The sequence below is a fragment of the Salmo trutta genome, chromosome 18 (genome assembly GCF_901001165.1).
Source record: "Salmo trutta chromosome 18, fSalTru1.1, whole genome shotgun sequence".
In the NCBI taxonomy this organism is placed as follows: Eukaryota; Metazoa; Chordata; class Actinopteri; order Salmoniformes; family Salmonidae; genus Salmo; species Salmo trutta.
This window is the reverse complement of record NC_042974.1, coordinates 17,356,623-17,383,578: the sequence shown is the minus strand read 5'-3', so window position 1 is coordinate 17,383,578 and position 26,956 is coordinate 17,356,623. Positions and strand designations below refer to the sequence as shown.

The following is a 26,956-nucleotide window of genomic DNA, read 5'->3' as shown; positions in this document are numbered from 1 at the left end:
AGGTAAACAACCTTTTAGTTCTACAAATATTGATATTTTCTATGAAATTCCATTATTGTGATGAAAGTAATTTTACAACTTTATATGGGAACAGAATGTGCCTGCATTGTGTGGTCCCTGGTGTTATGTAATACTATCTACCTGGGAATGAAAAGAATGGATGTGTTACTGGTGGTTGCATGAAGAGGCATTTAGAAGTTATTTTTATTCCTCCACCAGGTATGGAATTATAGGGACTATTCAAATGATCCTCATTTGTAAACTTGTCCTTCACCTTAAAGACAACAGACAAAAAGCAAATATGCAATATTTATTAAGAATGTATGGAGGCTTTTAGTTTATTTTGCCTCAGCCCCACCCATAAACTTTGTCTAACCTGTGTAAATGCAGTCTTATTCTCACCTGTCCCTGTGCCATACAAGGCTCTTGAAGATGCCCCAAGGTACAGATATTAAACTCTAACCAATACCATTAGGAGGGAGCTACAGTGTCTAGGCCTTTTGGGCAACTTAATCATACTCTTACCTCACCATATGTCACATCTGTGTCCTCTCCTCACCTCCCCCTGGCTGCTCCACAGATGCAGGTGATCCAGCACCCCGCGGAGACACTTCGCACAGCCCTGGTGTCCAGCCGCTGTGACCTGACTGATCGCTACCATAAGTACAGCCGAAAAGAGCAGAGGCTCCTGGAGGAGTGTCTCTACCTGGGGGATGGGTCCTTGTTCCGGCCCATCACTGTGCACTCTGACTCGGACTGGATCCACTCGCACCCAGAGGACCCGCAGGACTTCCAGAGATTCTATAGCAACCCCTACCGCAGCAAGCCCATCAAGGGTCATGGTACTATCTACCTACAGATCATCAGTAGGTGGGTCCACACTCTTTCTGTTTTAGCCGTCTCTCAAGTCCTATGGCCTATTAATACTTTTTACAGAGATACAGTTTCCCTGCAGTGGCAAAATCCTCTGAAAATAACAGTGAATCATTCAGATGCCATTAGCTGGTGCACCATGGACAACAAACTTATTTGTGTGTGATTGAGCTGACTATTACTGTTGAGCCACACACATCAGCTACTGTAAGTAATCAGAATTAAGGGAGCAGCTAAATGGATTCAACTAAAGCTAAAGGTCATGAAAGATAGAATCTTTGAGCTGCCACAGTTAAAGGCAGGGTAGCAATCAATACAGAGCATGCACGACTTGAACCTCTTGCGAAGAGGCGTGCATGCACCTAGTTTGCCACTCTGTGCTCAGAACAAGAACCACAAATAGGGCATACACTACCAGTGCATCTCCTACTTTTTATTTCCTTCTGAGTCAGGTCCAAAGACCACAGAAACAGCATTCGGGGCTACAGTACAAACACCAGAATGTTCCATTGAAACCAATAGAGGACAACATTTTACAGTTGGTGTGCCACAGAGCTATGTGGGAGACGATGCTCCACCGAAATAATGCAAGGTGAAACATTGAGTGGTACTATTCAGCTATCCATCTCTGTGTGTGTTGTTTCCCAGGCTCCTTTAGGGAGGCAGAGGCTGAGACAGGCCAGTATGTGAGGTGGTTGAGGGACTACTGCCAGGCCTTCTATTATCGGATGGTGGTTAAGCTGTTGCCTCCGGTGACCGTTGCTGCCACAGGTTGTGCCTTCAGGGTCAGCAGCAGTTCACACAACCTACAGATCCACGCAGTTGAGAGAAACCAGCTCACGACACCGGGTCATGGGCCAGGGTTCCGCTTTGTGAGGGGTTTCTCAGGTGTTATGAGGCCCTCAAATGGCCGATGTGGGTATAAAAATAATAAATAAATGAAAGGTGGTTGTCATTGTTTCTTTCAGGGGATTTGCTGTGGTTTCTTCAGAAGAGGAAACCGTAAGATGCCTTCGGCATCATGGGCATCACCATGATAGAACTCTACCCCGAAGATTCCTGGAACTTTGTGTTTGGAGAGGCCTCCCTCACTGAAGGTAGTTAAACACACACACACTTTAATGTAGTTGTATTCCTATAATATGGAGTTATCCCATTGCTTGAACTGCACTAGAGCTGTAAAGAAAGTTGTTATCTGTAATACTCCCTTAAATGTAATCCTGGGGACCCCCTGGCATGGTGTGTGCATCCAGACAAAATCATCACCATTTATCCAACTACAGAGATACTGGTGCTTTCCTTGAACTTGTTCTCGCTCTAACTCTAACATACCAGTAGGTGGTGCTTTACGTGCTGTCTACACTGGGCTCACAAGTGCAGCCGCGTGCGGCCATTGCGCGCATGTTGATTTTGTCCATCCACACCAGACGCGATCAAAAAAATAAATATCTGAACCAATATAGTTATTTGGGGACAGGTCGAAACACATGAAAATGTATGGACATTTAGCTAGCTAGCTTGCTGTTACTAGCTACTTTGTCCTGGGATATAAACATTGGGTTTTTATTTTACCTGAAATGCACAAGGTCCTTTTTTTCTGGATTTTTGTAGAATTTTGACCCATTTTGAGTCACACAAAATCATGTGTTCTCTACTCTGACAATTAATCCACAAATAAAAGGGGGAACTTAGTTCGTTTCTAGTAATCTCTCTTCAGTCTTCTTCTTCTTTAGACTTTATATGGCGGTTGACAACCAACTTTAAGTTGCATTAGCACCACCAACTGGACTGTGGACCTCAGTTCATCTTTCAATCACCCACGTGGGTATATGCTCCTAAAAACCAATGAGGAGATGGGAGAGGCAGGACATTTCATCCAAAAATGATTGAATAACATGAATGTGTACATATATTTTGCAACGCTCGCACACGCAAACACAGGCGGTGTGGTCAGCATGTTACTCAAACAAAAATTATATACATTGACTGAACATTTTCTTTCTGCAGGAATGGGAGTGTTCAGCTTTGCAAAGTACGACGACAACTTCTACAGCAGGAGTTACGTGTATCAGGCCTTGTCAGGGAGACTACTCTGTGTTGGAGGGCTACTACAGCACTCCTATCACGAGCACCTTACTGCTAAGGTCCTGCAAGGTTCATGCTACAGCCCAGCTCAGAGTTATTGAATGGTGTCAGTTTCAGTATCAATCCCAATTGTCCTAGGGTGGCCTATTGAACATAAGTCTGATATTTGGCCCTGTCAAGAAATGGATTGTTATTGGTTCAGTCTTATCCCTACATTTATGCCTATCCCTCCTCTGTGTTTGGCTCCAGACGGTCACCCATGAGGTAGGGCACATATTCGGGGTGAAGCACTGCCCATGGATGCAGTGTGTCATGCAGGGCTCCAACCACAGACAGACACAGACATTCCGTAAATACTAGGAATAGATTGTCCACCATCTATGCGTTATCCAGACAGAAAAGAGAAATAGGCAAAATAACATTTCGATTTAGAGCAATAAAGAAATTGAATAAATGAACTGAGCAAACCAGAAACCTTTCAATATATAAATGTAAACATTATTTTAAAACGATTTAAATATAATACACAGAAATGTTGTGGGATCACAGTAGATGAAGAATCCATATTTTTTAGATTGATTATTTATTGGTTTATTACGTTAGTATATTATGTATGTTTGTAATAGTGTGTTATATGTGAAAATGTGTTCGTATATAAATTGTATTTTAATATTTAAGGACTCTTGGAAGATTAGTCCAAATGGGGACTAAAAGAGATCCAAATAAAATCAAATCAAATCAAACCACCTGGAGCACTCAGACCGCCGGCCCCTGGACCTTTGCCCAGTCTGCCATCGGATTCAAAATGTCTGACATGGTAAGCACATCATTTGCATCGACTTTGATTCACTGTATTCTGTAGCCTGGTCGCCAGTCTATTTCCCATACTACAGTGTAATGGGGTGACTCTGGAGTGGCTACAGTGCCTTTGGAAAGTATTCAGACCCCTTGACTTTTTCCACAGTTACAGCTTTATTCTAAAATTGCTAAAATAAAATAAATCCTCAGCAATCTACACACAATACCCCATAATGACAAAGCAAAACAGGTTTTTAGGAATGTTGACAGTTGACAGTGCATGTCATAGCAAAAACCATGCCATGAGATCGAAGAAATTGTCCATAGATCTCCGAGACAGAATTGTGTCGAGGCACAGATCTGGGGAAGGGTACCAACAAATATCTGCAGCATTGCAGGTCCTCAAGAACACAGTGGCCTCCATCATTCTTAACCCTCCTGCTGTGTTCCGGTAGAATTGGAAGTTTTCTCTCTGAAAAATGTAGTTAATTTAATCCGATTGTCATAAGGTTCCATGACTTTGTCCACACAGGACATCTGAACACACAAAATACATTTTGATGATTTTCATTACATTTCGTGTGTTTTATTTAACTTTTTTACCTGTGGTGGTCCCGGTCAAAAATGACCGGGCATTAGAAATGAATGGGTGAGACTACAATTAGTGTATAAAATTGAGTTCAGGCACATGCCCATTCATCAGATGGACATACTTCTTCTCACAGACCCCCACAAGCATGTGTGCTTGAATACACACACACACCTAACTCCCCTTCTTGGCTTCCATGGCAACCCCCACGGGAACCTTTCCCCCACAGATACCACACCTGTTGGCATTCTCACAAACAATTGCAACATTCTTTCAATAATATATAGAACTTCTCTTGTAGCGCTGGTATATAAAGCTTTTTTGAGGCCTTGCTCACAATTCATTCTGTGGCAGCCCAATGACCAAACGATACACTGTATGTGAGGCTCTTGATCATATCTTTGACACTGGTGAGAAGGAGAGAGTCCTTGTTAAACTTTGACACAAAGTAGTCTGTGATAATTCGCGCAATATGTTTCATCTGAGTATTTGTTATAGTCAAAATAATCCATACATTATGCTTTTTTTACTCAAAAACAAGTTGTATGAGCTCAGGTCAATGAGGCCTACAGGCCATAAATAGCAAATACAAGTTCAAACCTTGTAATGTTCACAAGAACTTAAGTTGATAAAACGATATAACACAACATTAGGTGATAATATAGAATTAATTAACATGAAACGAACACAACATGAGGGTTAAATGGAAGAAGTTTGGAACCATGAAGACTTTTCCTAGAGCTAGCTGCCTGGCCAAACTGACCAATCGGGGGTGAAGGGCCTTGGTCAGGGAGGTGACCAAGAACCTGATTGTCACTCTGACAGTGCTCTAGAGTTCCTATGTGGAGATGGGAGATCCTTCCAGAAGGACAACCATCTCTGCAGCACTCCACCAATCTGGCCTTTATGGTAGTGGCCAGATGGAAGCCCCTCCTCAGTAAAAGGCACATGACAGCCCGCTTGGATTTTGCCAAATTGCACCTAAAGACTCTCAGACCATGAGAAACAAGACTCTCTGGTCTGATGAAACCAAGATTGAACTTTTTGGTCTGAATGCCAAGTGTCACATCTGGAGAAAACCTGGCATCATCCCTATGGTGAAGCATGGTGGTGGCAGCATCATGCTGTGGGGATGTTTTTCAGTGGCAGGGACTGAGAGACTAGTCAGGATTGAGGCAAAGAAGAACGGCGCAAAGTAAAGAGAGATACTTGATGAAAACCTGCTCCAGAGCACTCAGGACCACAGACTGGGGCAACGGTTCACCTTCCAACAGGACAAAGACCTAAGCACATAGCCAAGACAATGCAGGAGTGGTTTCGGGACAAGTCTCTGAATGTCCTTGAGTGACCCAGCCAGAGCCCGGACTTGAACCCGATCGAACATCTCTGGAAAGACCTGAAAAAAGCTGTGCAGCAATGCTGTCCATCCAACCTGACAGAGATTGAGAGGATCTGCAGAGAGGAATGGGAGAAACTCCCCAAAGGTGAGCCAAGCTTGTAGCATCATACCCAAGAAGACTCTAGACTGTAATCGCTGCCAAAGGGGCTTCAACAAAGTACTGAGTAAAGGGTCTGAATACTAACGTAAATGTGATATTTCAGTTTTTTTTATGCATTTGCATCAATAAAAAAAAATTGTTTTTGCTTTGTCATTATGGGGTATTGTGTGTAGTTTGATGAGGGGGAAAAAACAATTTTCCATTTTAGAATAAGGCTGTAACATAACAAAATGTGGGAAAAGTCAAGGGTTCTGAATACTTTCCAAACGCACTGTATATCTCGTCTCTCTCAGACCTTACTGCGATGGATAGAGAAGGGGGGGAACAGCTAGCCCTGGACAGCCCACTGTCTCCTAGTTTGACTCCGAGCCCTACTGTCCCAAACCCACTCTGGCCTTCCAGACCTTCAGACAGTGGCTCAGGAGGTGTCTGGAGATTCTGGATGAAGTGAAATTCTAGAATCTTCAGATTTACCTCTAAATTCTATAATGGTCACACTCAGGAAATTGATATGATTTCTGAATATACACTGGGATGAGAGGAAGATCCTAGAATGTACATTTCTATTCAAAGCACTTCAATGACTTTACACATTATTGTGATATTTATTTTTTATTAGTACCAAGTGATTGCTTTGTCTAAAAAATGTAAAGTGAAGTTTAAAAAGTAATTGAATACAACATGATGTCATGGTGTTATTGTTTCTTCACAGCTGACTTCATGCATCTACATATTGTTTGTATCCTCTTTTACAATACCATGAGCCAAAACAGTGTGTTCATGTTCATGGGCTCCCGAGTGGCGCAGCGGTCTAAGGCACTGCATCTCAGTGCTTGAGGCGTTGCTACAGACACCCTGGTTCGATTCCAGGCTGTATCACAACCGGCCGTGATTGGGATTTCCTTTGTTCAGTGTGAGCCACTCTCCAGACTCCTGAAACCAGATCTGAAATCACAGGATAGATAGTCTGTGGCAGTCTAGATCTTTATTCACTGATTTATCTCAATCAGCACTAGTTTAACTGAGACTTCAGTTCAGACTCTTATGGGGTTTCCTTCTGACCTTTGTGATGTCTTTTCAAGTAGAGATTGTCATCTGTTGGCCTTTTTCAGTTACGTTTTCTGGTCCAAATCAAGGTCAACTTCTAGGAAGTCTTGAGGTCTGTCTCTGTCCTGGGCCTCCTTCCCCTCTCGCTGAGCTACAGGGTTCCCCGGCCCCACCTGCATGGGTTCTGGGAGGTTCTGATCCCCCCTCCTGCTGCACAACCTGGTCTCAGAGCACTTCGTATTATTCTGTAAGTAAAAACCCTAACCCTTTTAGCTAACCCTTCACCTAACCTTAACCATTTTAGCTAACCCTAACCATTTAGCCTAACTCCTAAAACTTAACCTTAACTCCTAGCCTAGCTAACGTTAGCGGGCTAGCTAATGTTAGCAATCTGGCCACCCAGCTAGAATTTGTAACATATCATACGTTTTGCAAATTCATAACATAAAATATGAATTGTAATTTGTACCATATCATACGATATGGATGATGGACATCCAAAAATTAATACATACCGTACGAAATGTAACATATCATAGTAAATGTAGTGTCTCGGATTTACATACAGAATAATACGAAATGCTCTGAGGCCTGGTTGTGCTGCAGCAGAGCAGGCCTCTCTTAGCTGGTCGTACCAGACCCAGGAACACAGCCCCTAGACCCATACCCACCGCACAGGAGTAGAACGCTGAGCCGTAGTTCTGAGTCAGGTCCACAAGAACACCTGAGAGAACACAATATAAATTGCATAAGTTCAACTCATTCATTAAAAGGATGCACAAATGAAGCAAGTTTGTGTTATTTTCCTTTGATGATAATGAAAATAAAACTGGTGCTACACATCAGAGAGAGCAAAAGAGACGTGACATGACAGAGGGCTGTGAAAAAGAGAGCTGAATGCATCTCTTACCTCCCAGAGGTGGTCCTGCCAGCCCAGCGAAGCTCTGTATAAACACATAGACCCCAGCAGCTGACGACATCCTTTCTATGCCCACCACATCCTCCTCTGCCAGCATGGGTATATGTGTCGATGACACGGTGCCTATAAAAAACCCATAGAACCCACAACACACGGCCAGGCCCCAGAACTCCCACACCAGGGTAAAGGCCACCAGCACCGGGCACAGCAGAACTACACATCCCAGCAGCACCAGGGGCTTCCTGCCTCTGAACAGCTTCCTGCCTAGCACCCAACCAATGGAGAGGCGGCCGAAGATCTCGGCAAAGGCCATGGCGGAGAGCATGTGGGCGGCGCGGTCACGCTTCACGCCACGGTTCACACTCAGCTCGATGATGTAGAGCTGAGGGGCGAAGAAACCCAATGTGGCAAAAAGGCCAAAGAGAGAGTAGCAGATGAAGCTGCCTTCTCTTAACATGGAGAAGTCAAGGAGTTTCTGGGGGGATAGTGTTTGTGTCTGCTCCTCATCCTTCTCCTCCATCTCCTCGTCCTTCTCCATCTCCTGCTCCTTGCTTCCTAAGCACCTCTGTGAAGACGCCTCCTCCTCCTCTATCTCCTCCTCTGCCTTACTGCCGTCCTCCAGGACCTGGCGATGGAGGGACTGAACTTCAGAGTTTTCAGACTCTCCAGAGCTCAGGGAGTAACGATGAGCCAGCTTGCTATCCCTCTGCAGTGTGTAAGAGCCATCCATAGCATATGAACTGCCCTTAGTGTACAACCTCTCCTTACTGTAGTACTCCTCCTGTGTGTTCAGAGCCTTCAGCACTTCATCAGCCAGTCCATCAGTTTCTGTCTCCGTGGCTGGTCCAGGTCTGATGATGATGGGTCTTAGCAGAACTCCACATATGATGATGATGCCCTGTAGAGCTCCGATCACCACCAGGGTGTAACGCCAGCCGATACAGTCCCTCAGAGCAGAGAAGGCTGAGGAGCAGAGGGGAGAACAGAGAGGAGAGTTTTTCAAATAGTGGTCAGGGTTTGCAATCCAACCTAAAACTAAATGCGGGTTAATGTGAAATGAAAAAGCAATTGAGAAAAGTAAGATTAAGAGAAAGGGAAGGTTGGTAAACTGAAACATTAGCTGTTTTTTAAGATATACTTTGCTAGCTAGTAAGCAGAGTGTTCAAGTCCCCTTGTGACCTTTTACCTGGGGCGAGGGCGAACACAGAGAAAGACTCTCCTGTGGAGGCGACAGCTGTGACCAGGGAGCGTCGGTGGGAGAAGTACTGCGACAGGAGAGTAATGGTGGGCAGGAAGGTCAGAGAGTACCCCAGACCTGTAGAAGGAAGAGGACACACACACACACACTGGTGAAACACTGGTGGCACTGTGACAGTTGTGATGGTCAATTGTGTATGTGTGTGTGTGTGTTTGTTTCTAATACCTGCAACGAGTCCGATGGTGATGTACATCTCGTTGATGGATTTAGTGAAGCCACTGGCAATGGTTCCTATGGAGACGAGGAGTCCACCAATCATAACAACTGTCTGGAAGCCAAACCGGTTGGTCATCACAGAAGCGAGAGGAGCTGAAAGGGGACCGGTATCTCTGGTTAGCACCTATAGAGCATCTGACCTTTTGTAGCTGAGAGTGTTGTCACCTTTAAAAGCATTTATTTTGAGCTCCTGAGCCTGTCGTTCTAGCCCAGCATCAGCTTAGCACAAATCTGATTATTTCAATCAGTGCTGGGCCAGTAACAAAAGCCTGAACACCCTGCAGCTCTCCAAAAACACCCCAGCCCGAGACCCTGATGCTACCCCTAGTCTCACCAGTGAAGGCCATGACGAAGACACAGATGGAGATGATCCAAGAGACTCGGCTGTTGCTCTCCCCAAACTCCCCCATCAGGTCCTGGAGGAAGATGCCCAGGCTCTTGATGACTCCGTAGGTGAACACTTCCACCAGGAAGAAGGAGACCGCCACCACCCAGCCCCAGCCACCATCTGGGGGAGCCGTGTAGACGTTAGGCCCAATGCAGCGCTTCACTCTGGACCCCCACACTGTCATGGATGGCGCATGGGATTCTGTAGGGAAGGTGGGCAATAAACCACTTTTCAAGTTCATAGAAAAGTAAAGTAAATGATGCTTGTAATTGACAGGGGAGATATGTCCCCCCAACATTCAGAACAGGTCGATTCATCCCCCCCAATAATTGATTTAAAATCAATAAAAATCAAGTGGATGCCCTGCACCTCCTCCGCTCAGCTGCACTGTCGACAGCCGCACTGTCTCTACGCCCTTCACCCGCTGTCTCTACGCCCTTCACCCGCTGTCTCTACGCCCTTCACCCGCTGTCTCTACGCCCTTCACCCGCTGTCTCTACGCCCTTCACCCGCTGTCTATACGCCCTTCACCCGCTGTCTATACGCCCTTCACCCGCTGTCTATACGCCCTTCACCCGCTGTCTCTACGCCCTTCACCCGCTGTCTATACGCCCTTCACCCGCTGTCTATACGCCCTTCACCCGCTGTCTATACGCCCTTCACCCGCTGTCTATACACCCTTCACCCGCTGTCTCTACGCCCTTCACCCGCTGTCTCTACGCCCTTCACCCGCTGTCTCTACGCCCCTCACCCGCTGTCTATACGCCCCTCTCCCGCTGTCTATACGCCCCTCTCCCGCTGTCTATACGCCCCTCTCCCGCTGTCTATACGCCCCTCTCCCGCTGTCTATACGCCCCTCTCCCGCTGTCTATACGCCCCTCTCCCGCTGTCTATACGCCCCTCTCCCGCTGTCTATGTGCCCCTCTCCCGCTGTCTATGTGCCCCTCTCCCGCTGTCTATGTGCCCCTCTCCCACTGTCTATACACCCCTCTCCCACTGTCTATACGCCCCTCTCCCGCTGTCTATGTGCCCCTCTCCCGCTGTCTATGTGCCCCTCTCCCGCTGTCTATGTGCCCCTCTCCCGCTGTCTATGCGCCCCTCTCCCGCTGTCTATGCGCCCCTCTCCCGCTGTCTATGCGCCCCTCTCCCGCTGTCTATATGCCCCTCTCCCACTGTCTATACGCCCCTCTCCCACTGTCTATGTGCCCCTCTCCCACTGTCTATACGCCCCTCTCCCACTGTCTATACGCCCCTCTCCCACTGTCTATATGCCCCTCTCCCACTGTCTATACGCCCCTCTCCCACTGTCTATACGCCCCTCTCCCACTGTCTATACGCCCCTCTCCCACTGTCTATACGCCCCTCTCCCACTGTCTATACGCCCTTCTCCCACTAATTTCAGTATGCTGCTCAGCAACCTTAGCCATGCCAGCACCTGCCCCGCAGTAAGGCCGGCCTCATACCCCACGCCCAGGCAGCCACCTCATACCCCACGCCCAGGCAGCCACCGCATACCCCACGCCCAGGCAGCCACCGCATACCCCACGCCCAGGCAGCCACCTCATACCCCACGCCCAGACAGCCACCGCATACCCCACGCCCAGGCAGCCACCACATACCCCACGCCCAGGCAGCCACCACATACCCCACGCGCAGGCAGATAAGACATTTGCTCTCCACTTCCTGCACCTCAGACCCAGCCGAGGTAGCGGCATTTACTTGGCTAATCACGATCTAGTGACTCCTTGTGGTGGGCCGGGCACCTGCATGCTGACTTCGGTCGTCAGTTGAACAGTGTTTCCCCCGACACATTGGTTCAGCTGGCTTCCGGGTTAAGTGGGTGGGTGTTAAGAAGCTCAGTTTGGCAGGTCATGTTTCGGAGGACACATGACTCGACCTTTGCCTCTCGAGCCCGTTGGGGAGTTGCAGCGATGAGACAAGATCGTAATTGTATCGCAATTGGATAATACAAAATTGGGGCGAAAAATATATACTAATTTAAAAAACTACTGAGAACAAATACAACCTTGAGCACACAACATCCAGGGAGTGAGCACGCTGTACCACTAAGGGACAGTTTAGTTGCTACAACATAAGACAGTCTTCTTACTATACATAAATATGCATGTCTGCATGTCTGCATCATTATAATACAACTCAGTATTCATCTTGTGTCTTCTTAATATTTGTCTGGAAATATATTCATTAATGAAGGTGATGACTTATCTTTCCACTTATACTGTCCTTTAAAAATATCCCTCCATATACCACTCAAGAGAGGCATAATAAGTAATGTCCCCCGATTGAAAATTGTCCCCCCACCCAATATCTACACCCCACTTCCCCCCTTGGATTGGAAAGAGAATAAATGCATAGTTAATAATGCAAATTTTATTAGTAGGCTATGATATAAGGTTAATATATTGTACAATTTGGACATATACAGTGCCTTCAGAAAGTATTCATACCCCTTGATTTATTCCTAATTTTGTTGCGTTACAACCTGAATTCAAAATTGATAAAAAAAATAATAATCTCACCTATCTACACACAATACCACATAATGACAGTGAAAATATTTTTTTGAAATTGTAGCAAATTTATTGAAAATGAAATACAGAAATATCTAATTTACATAAGTATTCACACCCCTGAGTCACTTTGTAGAAACACCTCTGGCAGCAATATCAGCTGTGAATCTTTCTGGGTAAGTCTCAAGAGCTTTCCACACCTGGATTGTGCAACACTTGCCCATGATCATTTTCTAAATTCTTCAAGCTCTGTCAAATTGGTTGTTGATCATTGCTAGACAACCATTTTCAGGTCTTTCCATAGATTTTCAAGTAAATGTAAGTCAAAACTGTAACTTGGCCACTGAGGAACATTCACTGTCATCTTGGCAAGCAATTCCAGTGTAGATTTGGCCTTTTGTTTTGGGTTATTGTCCTGCTGAAAGGTGAATTAATCTCCTAGTGTCTGGTGGAAAGCAGACTGAACCATGTTTTACTCTAGGATTTTGCCTGTGCTTAGCTCCATTTCTTTTTTATCCTGAAAAACTCCCAAGTCCTTAACGATTACAAGAATACCCATAACATGATGCAGCCACCACTATGCTTGAAAATATGGAGAGTGGTACTCAGTAATGGTTGTATTGGATTTTCATAACACTTTGTATTCAGGACAAAAGCGAATTGATTTGCCACATTGTTTTGCAGTATTACTTTAGTGCCTTGTTGCAAACAGTATGTATGTTTTGGAATATTTGTATTTTGTACAGGCTTACTTTTTTTCACTTTGTCAATGAAGTTAGTGTTGTGGAGTAACTACAATGTTGTTGAACCATCCTCAGTTTTCTCCTATCACAGCCATTAAACTCTGTAACTGTTTTAAATTCACCATTGGCCTCACCATTGGTTTCCTTTCTCTGCGGAAATTGAGTTAGGAAGGACGCCTCTGTCTTTGTAGTGACTGGGTTAATTGATACACCATCCAAAGTGTAATTAATAACTTCACCATGCTAAAAGGGATATTCAAAGTCTGCGTTTTATTTTTACCCATCTACCAATAGGTGCCCTTCTTTATGAGGCACTGGAAAACCTCCCTGGTTTTTGTGGTTTAATCTGTTTGACATTCACTGCTTGACTGAGGGACTTTACAGATACAGTGCATTCGGAAAGTATTCAAACCTTTGACTTTTTCCACTTTTTGTTACGTTACAGCCTTATTCTAAAATTAATTAAATACATTTTTCCCCTCATAAATCTACACACAATAACCCATAATGACGAAGCAAAAACAGGTATTCAGAACCTTTGCTATGAGACTCGAAATTGAGATCAGGTACATCCTGTTTCCATTGATCATCCTTGGGATGTTTCTACAACTTCAAATGATTGGACAATTTGGGGCGGCTGTGGTTAGAGCATTGGGCCAGTAACCGAAAGGTTGCTGGATTGAATCCCCGAGCTGACAAGGTAAAAGTCTGTCGTTCTGCCCCTGAACAAGGCAGTTAACCCACTGTTCCCCGGTAGGCCATCATTGTAAATAAGAATTTGTTCTTAACCAACCTGCCTAGTTAAATAATGTTTTTAAAAAAAAATTTTATAATAATAATTGGGGGGTGCACATACCTGTCTATATAAGGTCCCACAGTTGACAGTGCATGTCAGAGCAAAAGCCAAGCCATGAGATGGAAGGAATTGTCTGTAAAGTTCAGAGACAGGATTGTGTCAAGGCACAGATCTGGGGAAGGGTACCAAAACATTTATGCAGCATTGAAGTTCTCCAAGAACACAGTGACCTCCATCATTCTTAAATGGAAGAAGTTTGGGACCACCAAGACTCTTCCTTGAGCTGGCCGCCCGGACAAACTGAGCAATAGGGGCAGAAGGGCCTTGGTCAGGGAGGTGACCAAGAACCCGATGGTCACTCTGACAGAGCTCTAGAGTTCCTCTGTGGCGATGGGAGAACCTTCCAGAAGGACAACCATCTCTGTAGCACTCCACCAATCTTGCTTTTATGTTAGAGTGGCCAGACGGAAGCCACTCAGTAAAAGGCACATGACAGCCCACTTGGAGTTTGCCAAGAGGCACCTAAAGGACTTTGATCATGAGAAACAAGATTCTCTGGTCCAGCATCACATCTGGAGGAAACCTGGCACCATCCCTACGGTGAAGCATGGTGGTGGCAGCATCATGCTGTGGGGATGTTTTTCAGCAGCAGGGACTGGGAGAAAAGTCAGGATTGAGGGAAAGATTAATGGAGCAAAGTACATTATTTTAGCTTTTTATTATTATTTATACGTTTGCAAAAATGTCTAAAAAACTGTTTTTGCTTTGTCATTATGGGGTATTGTGTGTAGATTGATGGGGGGGGGGGACTATTAAATACATTTTAGAATAACGCTGTAACAAAATGTGGAAAAAGTCAAGGGGTCTGAATGCTTTCCAAATGCACTGTAATTGTATGTGGGGTACAGAGAGGAGTTAGTCATTATAACAATTATGCTAAACTATTATTTTAGTCCATGCAACTTATTATATGACTTGTTAAGCAAATTTGTACTCCTGAACATATTTAGGCTTACCATAACAAAGGGGTTGAATACTTACTGACTCAAAACATTTCAGCTTTTCATTTGAATTCATTTGTAAAAAAAAAAAAAATCGAACAAAACATTATTCCACTTCCACATTATAGGGTATTGTCTGTAGGCCAGTGACACAAACATCTCAATTTAATCCATTTTAAACGTGGAAAAAGCCAAGGTGTGTGAATACTTAATGAAGAGCAAAAAAAATATCTGCCGTTTCCCTCGCCACTTAACACTCTTTGGTAACGGTGAGCATATGTGTGAACGCTCATTGTTGGCGTAAACGTGCACGTAAAGCGGTAATTCAATTACTGATTTCCATTTACTAGTGCTGAGTGATTAGTGCTCTCTGAGGTAGGTTTGGTGTTGGTTCACTATTCATTATTAAAAATAAACACCGTTTTCGATTTTGATTAAAAAAAAAATATTAATTGCATAAAAAAAATATAATTTTAGAGCTTTTTAATGGAAATTCCAAAGCCCAAAATAGTTAACATTCATTAAATTGCCAAAACATTTAAAATATTACACTGTCTCTGTCAGTTCCACATTGGGTTGACATCAATAGAAAATAGGAAATTACTATGAAATAATAAAATATTTATGTTGTGTATATTACTTAGCTGTTATTTGATGACTATTATTTTTCATTCCTTAAAAGTCATCATCTCATCGCTGCTCTGGAAGTAGCTGCCAAACGGCCAGACAACGTTCTCTCTGCTCCCAATACTGTACTGTCATCTATTTAGCTAGGCTAGCCTGCGGAGCTGTCTGATTTGAAGAACTAGTAAAATGATTTAAAGTACTTAAGGCATAATTTCACGATCTGTCTCTATCCATATCTTTCTTCCTTGTGTTGTGTACATTCATCTCGAATGCTATCTGTTCGTCTATGCGTTCTGTCTGTATCTAACCTAATTCAGTAGGCGTTAAAGTGTAAGTGTATCCATCTATGTCCGAGCCGGAAAAGGCGCAATGGATCATGGTCATTGTAGTTAATTACAACGTTTCTGGGCTGAACTATGCGGAATATTTCTTTAATGAAAACTAAACCTCTCTTCAGCCCAGCGTCCCATTCTCTGGTGAATAATTTGATTTCTCTCATGAGAAAGGGGGCTTTAGGCTCACAAAAAAACGGAACTAAATGGAATTGAAGTACAGGTAATTGAACCGACCTCGGTCAATCCCGCCCCCAAAAAACTAAATGTCGGTTAGTCGCTCAGCACCAATAGTTAGTTACCTGTGGGTTATATGGCAATATTAAGTATCGTTCTCAATCTCATATGTTAGTAACAAACTATTTTCGTTTCAGGCAATGTTATGATGAAAGTTGTTGCTATTTACATTGGAAACAATGTGGCTTTTTAGGACAGCTGTCTGCTATATCAAGGCAACGTTTGTTTTGTATCAAGGACCCTAATCAATGCTCCCAGGTCTTGAACCAGAATGACAGTGGGTGTCTCCATGCTCCTATTATCTGGGACCCTGCTCTGTGGACTACTGTTCCACACAGTGAGTCAGAATGGAGTCAGGGACCGGAGCAGCACCAGGAGACCCAACTTCATCATCATTCTGGAAGATGGTATTGGTTGGGGAGACCTGGGAGCCAACCAGCAGGCGGGTCAGAGATCAAGCCAAACCCCTCATCTGGACCTGATGGGAATGAGGTACAGCTCTTGGTAGCCTGTTCACTAACCAACTAGCCTAACTTACATTAAGATATAACTGTCATGGATAAATGCTACAGAGAGGCTTTAATTCCAGCCCAGATGTCAAATACCTTTATTGGATCTTTTATTTTTTGTTTCAAGATTTTATTGTGTATTTTATAAACAACACAAAACATACACATACAAATGACAACATTATACAAACATCAACTACATCACACCTGCCCAGACCCACTAGCTAGCACACACCCACATCTCCAGTGCCTGCGTCACTTTAAGCCACATGGCCTCAAACTGCACCATTTTGTTTCATTCCATAGCCCACACACTTCACATTTTTAGTTAATAAAAATGCGTTAATGGCGGAGGATTGGTTGATTTCCAGTTTTGAAGTATGTGTTTTTTAATGATGATTGACAAGGAAAGTATCATCCAACCCATATGGTATATCACTGCACCCTCATATGCCATATCTTGATTATACTGCTGAGCCATTAACCGATATTTTGGTTATTTTTCCGTTTTTAAACAATTTATTGACCGACATCTGTTTAGGCCTACATTTTATGAAAGTAGGCCTAAAGTAATGTGAATAAGTGATGGTTAATAAGTGATAAACAGTAACGAGCAGTCACTTCCAAAATGGGACTTTTATTCATTGTTGTATTCTGTGTTGTTACAGCATTCAACCCACATATAACATTTAATGTTTAGAAAAATAATCAAAACCGAAAACATGATAATTTTTTTAGAATCAAACCGAAACCGAACCGAACTCAAAAAGCACTAATTGCTCAGCACTAGTCTTGAAATATGCAGACTGAAGGATTTAAAGTACATTTACATTGTAATACTTCTGACACTCTGCTCATAACTTTGGGACTTTATAATATCCACAGAATACATGGATTATTGAGTAATTATTAGTTTTACACTTAATACATGACTCTGCCTGCCATTGTGCTGTAGAATTTGTGAATTTTGTCTCTTGTAAAAAATGATTTACATTAATTTATACTGGATTAAACGTACATTTTCGTTAACTGTAATCTCGTTAGTTATGTTCCAACATGCCCTCCATCTTGTGCCAATATCAGTTCTTTTTAAGTCTTGGCTCCAAGAGTTTATATTTTTTTCTAAGAGATTTTTTATTTTATGTTTTATTTCACCTTTATTTAAACAGGTAGGCTAGTTGAGAACAAGTTCTCATTTACAACTGCGACCTGGCCAAGATAAAGCAAAGCAGTGCGACACAAACAACAACACAGAGTTACACATGGAAAATACAAGCATACAGTCAATAACACAATAGAAAAAAAGAAAGTCTATATACAGTGTGTGCAAATGGCAGATTGTCAGTTGGATAGGCTCTCTGCAAGGTGTTGTATAGTTTACCTATCATATGTATATCCTTTTCTGACTCAAATAGGATTCCCTCAAGATGGCTCATTTTTGGGGGGAAATAAGTTACAAAGAAAATATCTACATTGGTCAATCCAAAATAGTTTTTTTAAAGCTGTCATGGAAATACATGTATTTCCTATTAGCAAGTCATATTTATTTTTTTAAATTGTATTTTACCGTTATTTTACCAGGTAAATTGACTGGGAACACATTCTCATTTACAGCAACAACCTAGGGGATAGGAGGGGGATGAATGAGCCAATTGTAAGCTGGGGATGATTAGGTGGCCGTGATGGTATGAGGGCCAGATTGGGAATTTAGCCAGGACACCGGGGTTAAAACCTGTTAAGGTGTAGGGGGCAGTATTTCCACGGCCGGATGAAAAACATACCCAAATTAAACTGGTTACTACTCGGGCCCAGAATCTAGAATATGCATATTATTAGTAGATTTGGATAGAAAACACTCTGAAGTTTCTAAAACTGTTTGAATGATGTCTGTGAGTATAACAGAACTCATATGGCAGGCAAAAACCTGAGAAAAAATCCAACCAGGAAGTGGGAGATCTGAGAATTGTAGTTCTTCTTTTGAATCCCTATCGAAACTAGTGTCTGTGGGGTCAAGTTACACTTCCTAAGGCTTCCATTGGCTATCAACAGCCTTCAGAAAGTTTTTCCATCATTCTCCTGTTACTGGGCAGAGAATAGTAGCTCAGTCAATGAGTGGACTGCCTATGGACAAAGGACTTGGTGATCTGCGAGTGCGCCGTTTTCTCCTGGAATGAATACGCTATTGTCCGGTTGGAATATTATCGCATTTTTACGTAAAAAATACCGCTATCGGAACACCTGTCCTCTACAGGTTTTAACACCCCTACTCTTACGATAAGTGCAATGGGATCTTTAATGATCTCAGATAGTCAGGACACCCATTTAACATCCCATCCGAAAGACTGCACCCTACACAGGGCAGTGTCCCCAATCACAGCCCTAGGGTATTGGGATATTTTTTAGACCAGAGGAAAGAGTGCCTCCTACTGGCCCTCCAACACCACATCCAGCAGCATCTGGTCTACCATCCAGGGACTGACCAGGGCCAACCCTGCTTAGCTTCAGAAGCAAGCCAGCAGTGGGATGCAGCTGTATATATATAGTTTCTATGCCTTTAGTTTTCCATGTGGACCAATTTATTGGTGAAGTCTGAAAAGCTATTAAAGGATTGTTCCATAAGGTTGTGATATTGGTTCTTGTTGAATACCTTTCATTTCTTCCATATTGTTATGGTGTTCTTAACATTGAAGTTATTAATCTTTTTAGCCTTATGCTTAGCTTTATCAAAGGATATCTTCAATATGTACCCATTGTTCCTCTTTAGTGCATTTAACTATATGTCGCAAGGAAAGCCTTGGGTAGCGATTTGATACATTTCCAAGTCTGGAAGGTTAAAACCACATGCAGACTTAGGAAGATATGCAGCTTCCCTTTTTATTCTATCAATTTTTTAAAGAATGTCTTCGGTGGGGTAATTGGCAATACCGAAAATAAACATAAAAACTTTAGGAACCATGCCATTCTATAGAGGTTAATTCTTTATGGGAGATTTATGGGAAGATGGTTCTATTAAATTAAATATATTTTCATATGGTTCAGTAATGGAATAAAGTTATTTTTAGATATTAGCTTTTTTGTTGTCACTTATTAAGCATCCTAAGTGTTTAATATTTTTGTGGTCCGCTTAAAGGATTGCTGTAGATCGTCAGTTATTATTTTTCTTTTTCCTATTGCCATTATTTGTTTTTATATCTTGATATTTTGAAAATATTTTTTGCAAAGGGGGGTATTGAGTTTTCAATATTGGTCAGGTATATCAGGAGATCATCTGCAAATAAGTTTAGTTTATATTCATGTTTACCAATACTGATACCTGTTATGTTTGGTTCCGGTCTAGTTCTTTCAGCAAGCGGTTCAATTGACAGTGCAAATCGAAGTGTGGAGAGAGGACATCCCTGTCTTGTGCCACTTTCTAAAGCAATTTCATCAGCTACAGTATTATTTGTGTATACTTTTGCTTTAGGGCATTTGTATAATATTTTAATTAAATGTATTATTTCAGCTGGAAAGTTGAAATCTTCGAATAGAACTTGCCATTCAAGTCGTTCAAAAGCTTTTTCGGTATCAACAGCCATTATTGATTATTGGGATGACAGGTAGCCTAGTGGTTAGAGCATTGGGCCAGTAACCGTAAAGATTGCTGGATCAAATCCCCGAGCTTAGACCACCCTGGCCGACATTCTGCACCTGGATGGATACTACACAGACATGGTCGGTGAGACGCGAAGAGACCGATTTTATTCTATTCTGTTCTGTTCTATTATGTTCTATTACAGTGAGGGAAAAAAGTATTTGATCCCCTGCTGATTTTGTATGTTTTCCCACTGACAAAGAAATGATCAGTCTATAATTTTAATGGTAGGTTTATTTGAACAGTGAGAGACAGAATAACAACAAAAAAATCCAGAAGAATGCATGTCAAAAATGTTATAAATTGATTTGCATTCTATTCTATTCAGTTCTGTCCTGTTCTGTTCTATTCTATCCTGTTCTATTCGCTGGGCCAATTGTGCGCAGCCTCATGGATCGCCCGGTCGCGGCCGGCTGCAACACAGCCCGGGATCGAACCCGGATCTCTAGTGACGCCTCTAGCACTGCGATGCAGTGCCTTAGACTGCTCCGTCACTCGGGAGGCGTACAGAGAGTTTCTTGATGAAAACCTGCTCCAGAGCGCTCAGGACCTCAGACTGGGGTGAAGGTTCACCTTTCAACAGGACAACAACCTAAGCACACAGCCAAGACAACGCAGGAGTGGCTTCGGAAAAAGTCTCTGAATGTCCTTGAGTGGCCCAGCCAGAGCCCGGACTTGAACCCGATCGAACATCTCTGGAAAGACCTGAAAATAGCTGTGCAGCGATGCTCCTCATCCAACCTGACAGAGCTTGAGAGGATCTGCAGAGAAGAATGAGAGAAACTCCCCAAATACAGGTGTGCCAAGCTTGTAGCATCATACCCAAGAAGACTCAAGGCTGTAATCGCTGCCAAAGGTGCTTCAACAAAGTACTGAGTAAAAGGTATGAATACTTATGTAAATGTGATATTTCAGTTTTTTATTTTTAATACATTTGCAAAAATGTCTAAAAACCTGTTTTTGCTTTGTGATTATGGGGTATTCTGTGTAGATTGATGAGGGGAATTATTCTTTTTAATCAATTTTTGAATAAGGCTGTAACGTCACAATGTGGAAAAAGTGAAGTGGTCTGAATACTTTCTGAATGCACAGTTTGAGGTCCAAAACAATGCGAGTGTCTTATTGCTTTCTGTGGGCAGGTTTTGACTACTACCTGGGGATCCTCTACAGTAATGATATGGGCTGTACAGGCCTGACTGGTTACAACCTGCCCTCCCTGTGACCCTGGACCACAGATACTAAACAGCAGGTGGGGGTTGTGTGCTCATAGGTACCTTAGGTTCACAAACCTGCCCTCCCTGTGACCCCGGATCACAGATACTAAACAGCAGGTTGGGTTGTGTGCTCATAGGTACTTTAGGTACACAAACCTGCCCTCCCTGTGACCCCGGACCACAGATGGGGGTTGTGTGCTCATAGGTACCTCAGGTCTTTGTTTCCTTACATAGATAGGTGAGTTTTTACAGACTGGGGCGGATCTCAACTTGAGATCCTGGCATATCATTTTGACTGCATGAATCATACATTTTCTTGTCAGAACTCAGTATTCTCCTAATACTGAAGATTTGTGTTGTCATCTTAACTAGATTAACAGGATTGGTCCCAGCAGCTCTTACACCAAGGTGGCTCTGCCTCTGTTTGAGAACAGGACCATCGTAGAGCAGCCTCTGGACCTTTGGAGGCTAACACAGCAATACAACTCCCATGCACTCAATATTATACACACAGCCAGGTAAAATATGCCCTTTAAAAATCTAAATGTGACGGGGAAAAAGATACAGCTATTTAGTAGAACACAACCCTCATATACAGTAACTTGGGTTGCAGCTGTTGATATAGCCTACCTACTCATTGAGACAGTTGTATGTTGGTCATGGTGTGAGAAGATTACAGGTTAGTGCAAAGGGAACATAGTTCTAAACAAATGTAGCCCTGATCATTAGAACAGAAATGTCAACATGTTTTGGTAAATGGACATGCGATTCATTTTCAGGACCCCATTTCAGAATCTTTTTTTCTGTGTCTATTCCAACATTCTGATTCCCAAGGCAAAGATGGTGTTCCTTCTCTCATGTCAGAGCAAAGCTGCCTCTAATCATCAACTAGATTCAGCCGCGGGACGATTTCTTCTTGAGCAGATGGTCAGTGGGCCGGAACATAATTATAAATCATTTGTAGACTACAAATTGACCGCAAGAAGCTCAAACAGATATAATGTTTGACGAAAACATAATAATTTCCAACCTTACTTATTTGTATTTGATCACATATATCTCTCTATTATGCGTGGGAATACTTTGGAACAGATTATTTGGAGCTGATTTGCTAGTGTTTTTACAGTATTTTATACCCAACAATAAAAAATGAAATGAACTTGTTTTTGCTTATAAAACATAATAAAACCACCTGTTGGCCAAATTAGGCCCACGGGCCGCCAGTTGGCAAAACACTGCTCTAGACTGTGAGAAATCTCTAAACCTAAAATGGTGAGCAGAATGAGTGTCTAAACCTAAAATGGTGAATAGAATGAGTGTCTAAACCTAAAATGGTTAGCAGAATGTGTGTCTAAACCTAAAATGGTTAGCAGAATGTGTCTAAACCTAAAATGGTTAGCAGAATGTGTGTCTAAACCTAAAATGGCGAGCAGAATGTGTGTCTAAACCTAAAATGGTTAGCAGAATGTGTGTCTAAACCTAAAATGGTGGCTCTGCCAAGCGGACCACCTGGGATGGGGGGCGCAGGGTGCCCACGGTGTCCTACTGGCCTGTCAGGGTACCATCCAACAACAGCAGCTCTGCCCTGCTCAGTATAGTCATTACAGTACAAATACAAAACACAGGTGTATATTAAAAATAACTGCCAAGGTACATTAACCAAGATAGATGGATGAATAGGTTACACTTTTGAGTTATTCGTGCAGAGTTGACTCTCTTTCTCCTCATCTCCCTCTCTCTTGCCTCTTCCTTCTCCCAGGGGTCTGGATATCTTCCCCACCCTCCTCTCCCTGGGTGGAGTGAATCCCCATCAGACAGAAGCTATGATGGTATCGATGCCACCGATGACCTTCTACATGGCAAAGAAACAGGACATGAGGTACGACCAACTAAGGAGTGATCAGAGCTAGTCATAACAGAACATGAGGTACGACCCACTAAGGAGTGATCAGAGCTAGTCATAACAGAACATGAGGTACGACCAACTAAGGAGTGATCAGAGCTAGTCATAACAGAACATGAGGTACGACCAACTAAGGAGTGATCAGAGCTAGTCATAACAGAACATGAGGTACGACCAACTAAGGAGTGATCAGAGCTAGTCATAACAGAACATGAGGTACGACCAACTAAGGAGTGATCAGAGCTAGTCATAACAGAACATGAGGTACGACCAACTAAGGAGTGACCAGAGCTAGTCATAACAGAACATGAGGTACGACCCACTAAGGAGTGATCAGAGCTAGTCATAACAGAACATGAGGTACGACCAACTAAGGAGTGATCAGAGCTAGTCATAACAGAACATGAGGTACGACCAACTAAGGAGTGATCAGAGCTAGTCATAACAGAACATGAGATACGACCCACTAAGGATCTCTTTGTTTCTTGGGACCTAGAACAAGCATCTCTGTTTTGTCCGAGTTTAAAAGTAGAACATTTGTAGCCATCCACTTCCTTATGTCTGAAACACAGGCTTCCAGCATGGGCAATTTTGGGGCTTCACCCTGTTTCATCGAAATGTACAGCTGTGTGTCATCCGCATAGCAGTGAAAGTTAACATTATGTTTCCGAATGACATCACCAAGAGGTAGAATATATAGTGAAAACAATATTCACACTATTATTCCCAATATTAAGTTTTTTCCTGTACACAGACTTCTTGTACAGTAATACGACTGCGGCTTCTGGGTTGCACTAACACTCTGGTGGGGAGTATATGACAACGCAATAAGTAGGATGAAATTGCCAATAAACATTGACCTAAGACCAGTGTAGTTTGTCCCACTAATAGCTGGGTTTAATTTGATTAGACAAAGAGCTTTCTTCCAAGGTTAACTTCACTTTAACCTGAGACATTTCAATGAAATGAAACACAGGAGACTTGTTTCATTCACATTCCCTTTAATTTGTGGTTTAAAATCTTAAATCAAAAGAACATTAGTGTTCTCAAAGCTCCACCCTTTGGCAAATCAGTCACAAGCTAATAACAATAGGCATACTGTTTACATACATACATACATACATACATACATACATACATACATATATATTGTGTGTATGTATGTATATATATATATATATATATATATACACACACACACGTGTGTGTGTATGTATGTATGTATGTGTGTGTGTGTGTGTGTGTGTGTGTGTGTGTGTGTGTGTGTGTGTGTATATATACACGTGTGTATGTATGTATGTATGTATGTATGTATGTATGTATGTATGTATGTATGTACACACACACACACATACACATACAGTTGAAGTCGGAAGCTTACATACACCTTATCCAAATACATTTAAACTCAGTTTTTCACAATTACTGACATTTAATCCTAGTAAAAATGTCCTGTCTTAGGTCAGTTAGGATCACCACTTTATTTTAAGAATGTGAAATGTCAGAATAATAGTAGAGAATGATTTATTTCAGCTTTTATTTATTTAATCACATTCCCAGTGGGTCAGAAATGTACATACACTCAATTAGTATTTGGTAGCATTGCCTTTAAATTGTTTAACTTGGGTCAAACATTTCGAGTAGCCTTCCACAAGCTTCCCACAATAAGTTGGGTGAATTTTGGCCCATTCCTCCTGACAGAGCTGGTGTAACTGAGTCAGGTTTATAGGCCTACTTGCTTGTACACTTTCAGTTCTGCCCATACATTTTCTATAGGATTGAGGTCAGGGCTTTGTGATGGCCACTCCAATACCTTGACTTTATTGTCCTTAAGCCATTTTGCCACAACTTTGGAAGTATGCTTGGGGTCATTGTCCATTTGGAAGACCCATTTGTGACCAAGCTTTAACTTCCTGACTATCTTGAGATGTTGCTTCAATATTTCCACATAATTTTCCATCCTCATGATGCCATCTATTTTGTTTAGTGCACCAGTCCCTCCTGCAGCAAAGCACCCCCACAACATGATGCTGCTACCCACATGCTTCACGGTTGGGATGGTGTTCTTCGGCTTGAAGCCTCCCCCTTCATCCTCCAAACATAACAATGGTCATTATGGCCAAACAGTTCTATTTTTGTTTCATCAGACCAGATGACATTTCTCCAAAAAGTACGATCTTTGTCCCCATGTGCAGTTGCAAACCGTAGTCTGGCTTTTTTATGGCGGGTTTGGAGCAGTGGCTTCTTCCTTGCTGAGCGGCCTTTCAGGTTATGTCGATATAGGACTCGTTTTACTGTGGATATAGATACATTTGTACTTGTTTCCTCCAGCATCTTCACAAGGTCCTTTGCTGTTGTTCTGGGATTGATTTGCACTTTTTGCACCAAAATACGTTCATCTCTAGAAGACAGAACGCGTCTCCTTCCTGAGCAGTATGACAGCTGCGTGGTCCCATGGTGTTTATACTTGCGTACTATTGTTTGTACAGATGAACGTGGTACCTTCAGGGATTTGGAAATTGCTCCCAAGGATGAACCAGACTTGTGGAGGTCTTGGCTGATTTCTTTTGATTTTCCCATGATGTCAAGCAAAGAGGCACTGAGTTTGAAGGTAGGCCTTGAAATACATCCACAGGTACACCTCCAATTGACTCAAATGATGTCAATTAGCCTATCAGAAGCTTCTAAAGCCATGACATCATTTTCTGGAATTTTCCAAGCTGTTTAAAGGCACAGTCAACTTAGTGTATGTAAACTTCTGACCCACTGGAATTGTGATACAGTGAATTAAAAGTGAAATAATCTCTGTAAACAATTGTTAGAAAAATGACTTGTGTCATGCACAAAGTAGATGTCCTAACCGACTTCCCAAAACTATAGTTTGTTAACAAGAAATTCGTGGAGTGGTTGAAAAACAAGTTTTAATGACTCCAAGTTTTAATGACTCCAACCTAAGTGTATGTAAACTTCCGACTTCAACTGTGTATATACACTGCTCAAAAAAATAAAGGGAACACTTAAACAACACAATGTAACTCCAAGTCAATCACACTTCTGTGAAATCAAACTGTCCACTTAGGAAGCAACACTGATTGACAATAAATTTCACATGCTGTTGTGCAAATGGAATAAACAACAGGTGGAAATTATAGGCAATTAGCAAGACACCCCCAATAAAGGAGTGGTTCTGCAGGTGGTGACCACAGACCACTTCTCAGTGCCTATGCTTCCTATGCTTCCTGATGTTTTGGTCACTTGAATGCTGGCGGTGCTTTCACTCTAGTGGTAGCATGAGACGAAGTCTTACAACCCACACAAGTGGCTCAGGTAGTGCAGCTCATCCAGGATGGCACATCAATGCGAGCCCTGCAAAATGACCTCCAGCAGGCCACAAATGTGCATGTGTCTGCTCAAACGGTCAGAAACAGACTCCATGAGGGTGGTATGAGGGCCCGACGTCCACAGGTGGGGGTTGTGCTTACAGCCCAACACCGTGCAGGACGTTTGGCATTTGCCAGAGAACACCAAGATTGGCAAATTCGCCACTGGCGCCCTGTGCTCTTCACAGATGAAAGTAGGTTCACACTGAGCACATGTGACAGACGTGACAGAGTCTGGAGATGCCGTGGAGAACGTTCTGCTGCCTGCAACATCCTCCAGCATGACCGGTTTGGCGGTGGGTCAGTCATGGTGTGGGGTGGCATTTCTTTGGGGGGGCCGCACAGCCCTCCATGTGCTCGCCAGAGGTAGCCTGACTGCC

The 26,956-nt window shown here is 42.9% G+C and overlaps 2 protein-coding genes and 1 pseudogene across 5 annotated transcripts; 2 read left to right on the top strand and 1 right to left on the bottom strand.

Moving 5' to 3' along the window:
- Positions 1–6,440: 6,440 nt before the first annotated feature.
- Positions 6,441–15,817, bottom strand: LOC115152899 (monocarboxylate transporter 7). 4 transcript variants are annotated; one of them, XM_029697818.1, is made up of 8 exons: positions 15,384–15,817; positions 9,619–9,873; positions 9,234–9,377; positions 8,997–9,125; positions 7,802–8,773; positions 7,458–7,615; positions 6,907–7,136; positions 6,441–6,789 (listed from the first exon to the last, which is right to left on the bottom strand). In XM_029697818.1, the coding sequence occupies exons 2-7, from the start codon at positions 9,854–9,856 to the stop codon at positions 6,957–6,959; spliced, it is 1,821 nt and encodes a 606-aa protein (XP_029553678.1). In that variant the 5' UTR covers positions 9,857–9,873; positions 15,384–15,817; the 3' UTR covers positions 6,441–6,789; positions 6,907–6,956. The 4 variants fall into 4 exon arrangements, with proteins under 4 accessions (XP_029553678.1, XP_029553679.1, XP_029553675.1 ...); XM_029697819.1 differs by lacking the exon at positions 15,384–15,817 and adding an exon at positions 14,784–14,801; XM_029697815.1 differs by lacking the exon at positions 15,384–15,817 and having other exon boundaries at positions 9,619–10,397.
- LOC115153646 (extensin-like) lies at positions 10,031–11,336 on the top strand. Its single transcript, XM_029699278.1, has 2 exons — positions 10,031–10,632; positions 11,075–11,336. The coding sequence occupies exons 1-2, from the start codon at positions 10,031–10,033 to the stop codon at positions 11,334–11,336; spliced, it is 864 nt and encodes a 287-aa protein (XP_029555138.1).
- Positions 15,818–21,139: 5,322 nt separating the features above from the next.
- Positions 21,140–23,712, top strand: LOC115153644 (arylsulfatase G-like; annotated as a pseudogene).
- The last annotated feature ends 3,244 nt before the right edge of the window (positions 23,713–26,956 follow it).

Excerpts from the sequence above, each read along its gene's own strand:
- LOC115152899 (XM_029697815.1), bottom strand. The coding sequence starts at position 9,970 with ATGTTGGGGGGACATATCTCCCCTGTCAATTACAAGCATCATTTACTT. Across the intron at positions 8,774-8,996 it reads TGTGTTCGCCCTCGCCCCAG|CCTTCTCTGCTCTGAGGGAC; the intron begins GTAAAAGGTCAC and ends TCTGCTCCTCAG. Across the intron at positions 7,616-7,801 it reads GGCAGGACCACCTCTGGGAG|GTGTTCTTGTGGACCTGACT; the intron begins GTAAGAGATGCA and ends GTGTTCTCTCAG.
- LOC115153646 (XM_029699278.1), top strand. The coding sequence starts at position 10,031 with ATGCCCTGCACCTCCTCCGCTCAGCTGCACTGTCGACAGCCGCACTGT. Across the intron at positions 10,633-11,074 it reads GCCCCTCTCCCGCTGTCTAT|TATGCTGCTCAGCAACCTTA; the intron begins GTGCCCCTCTCC and ends CACTAATTTCAG.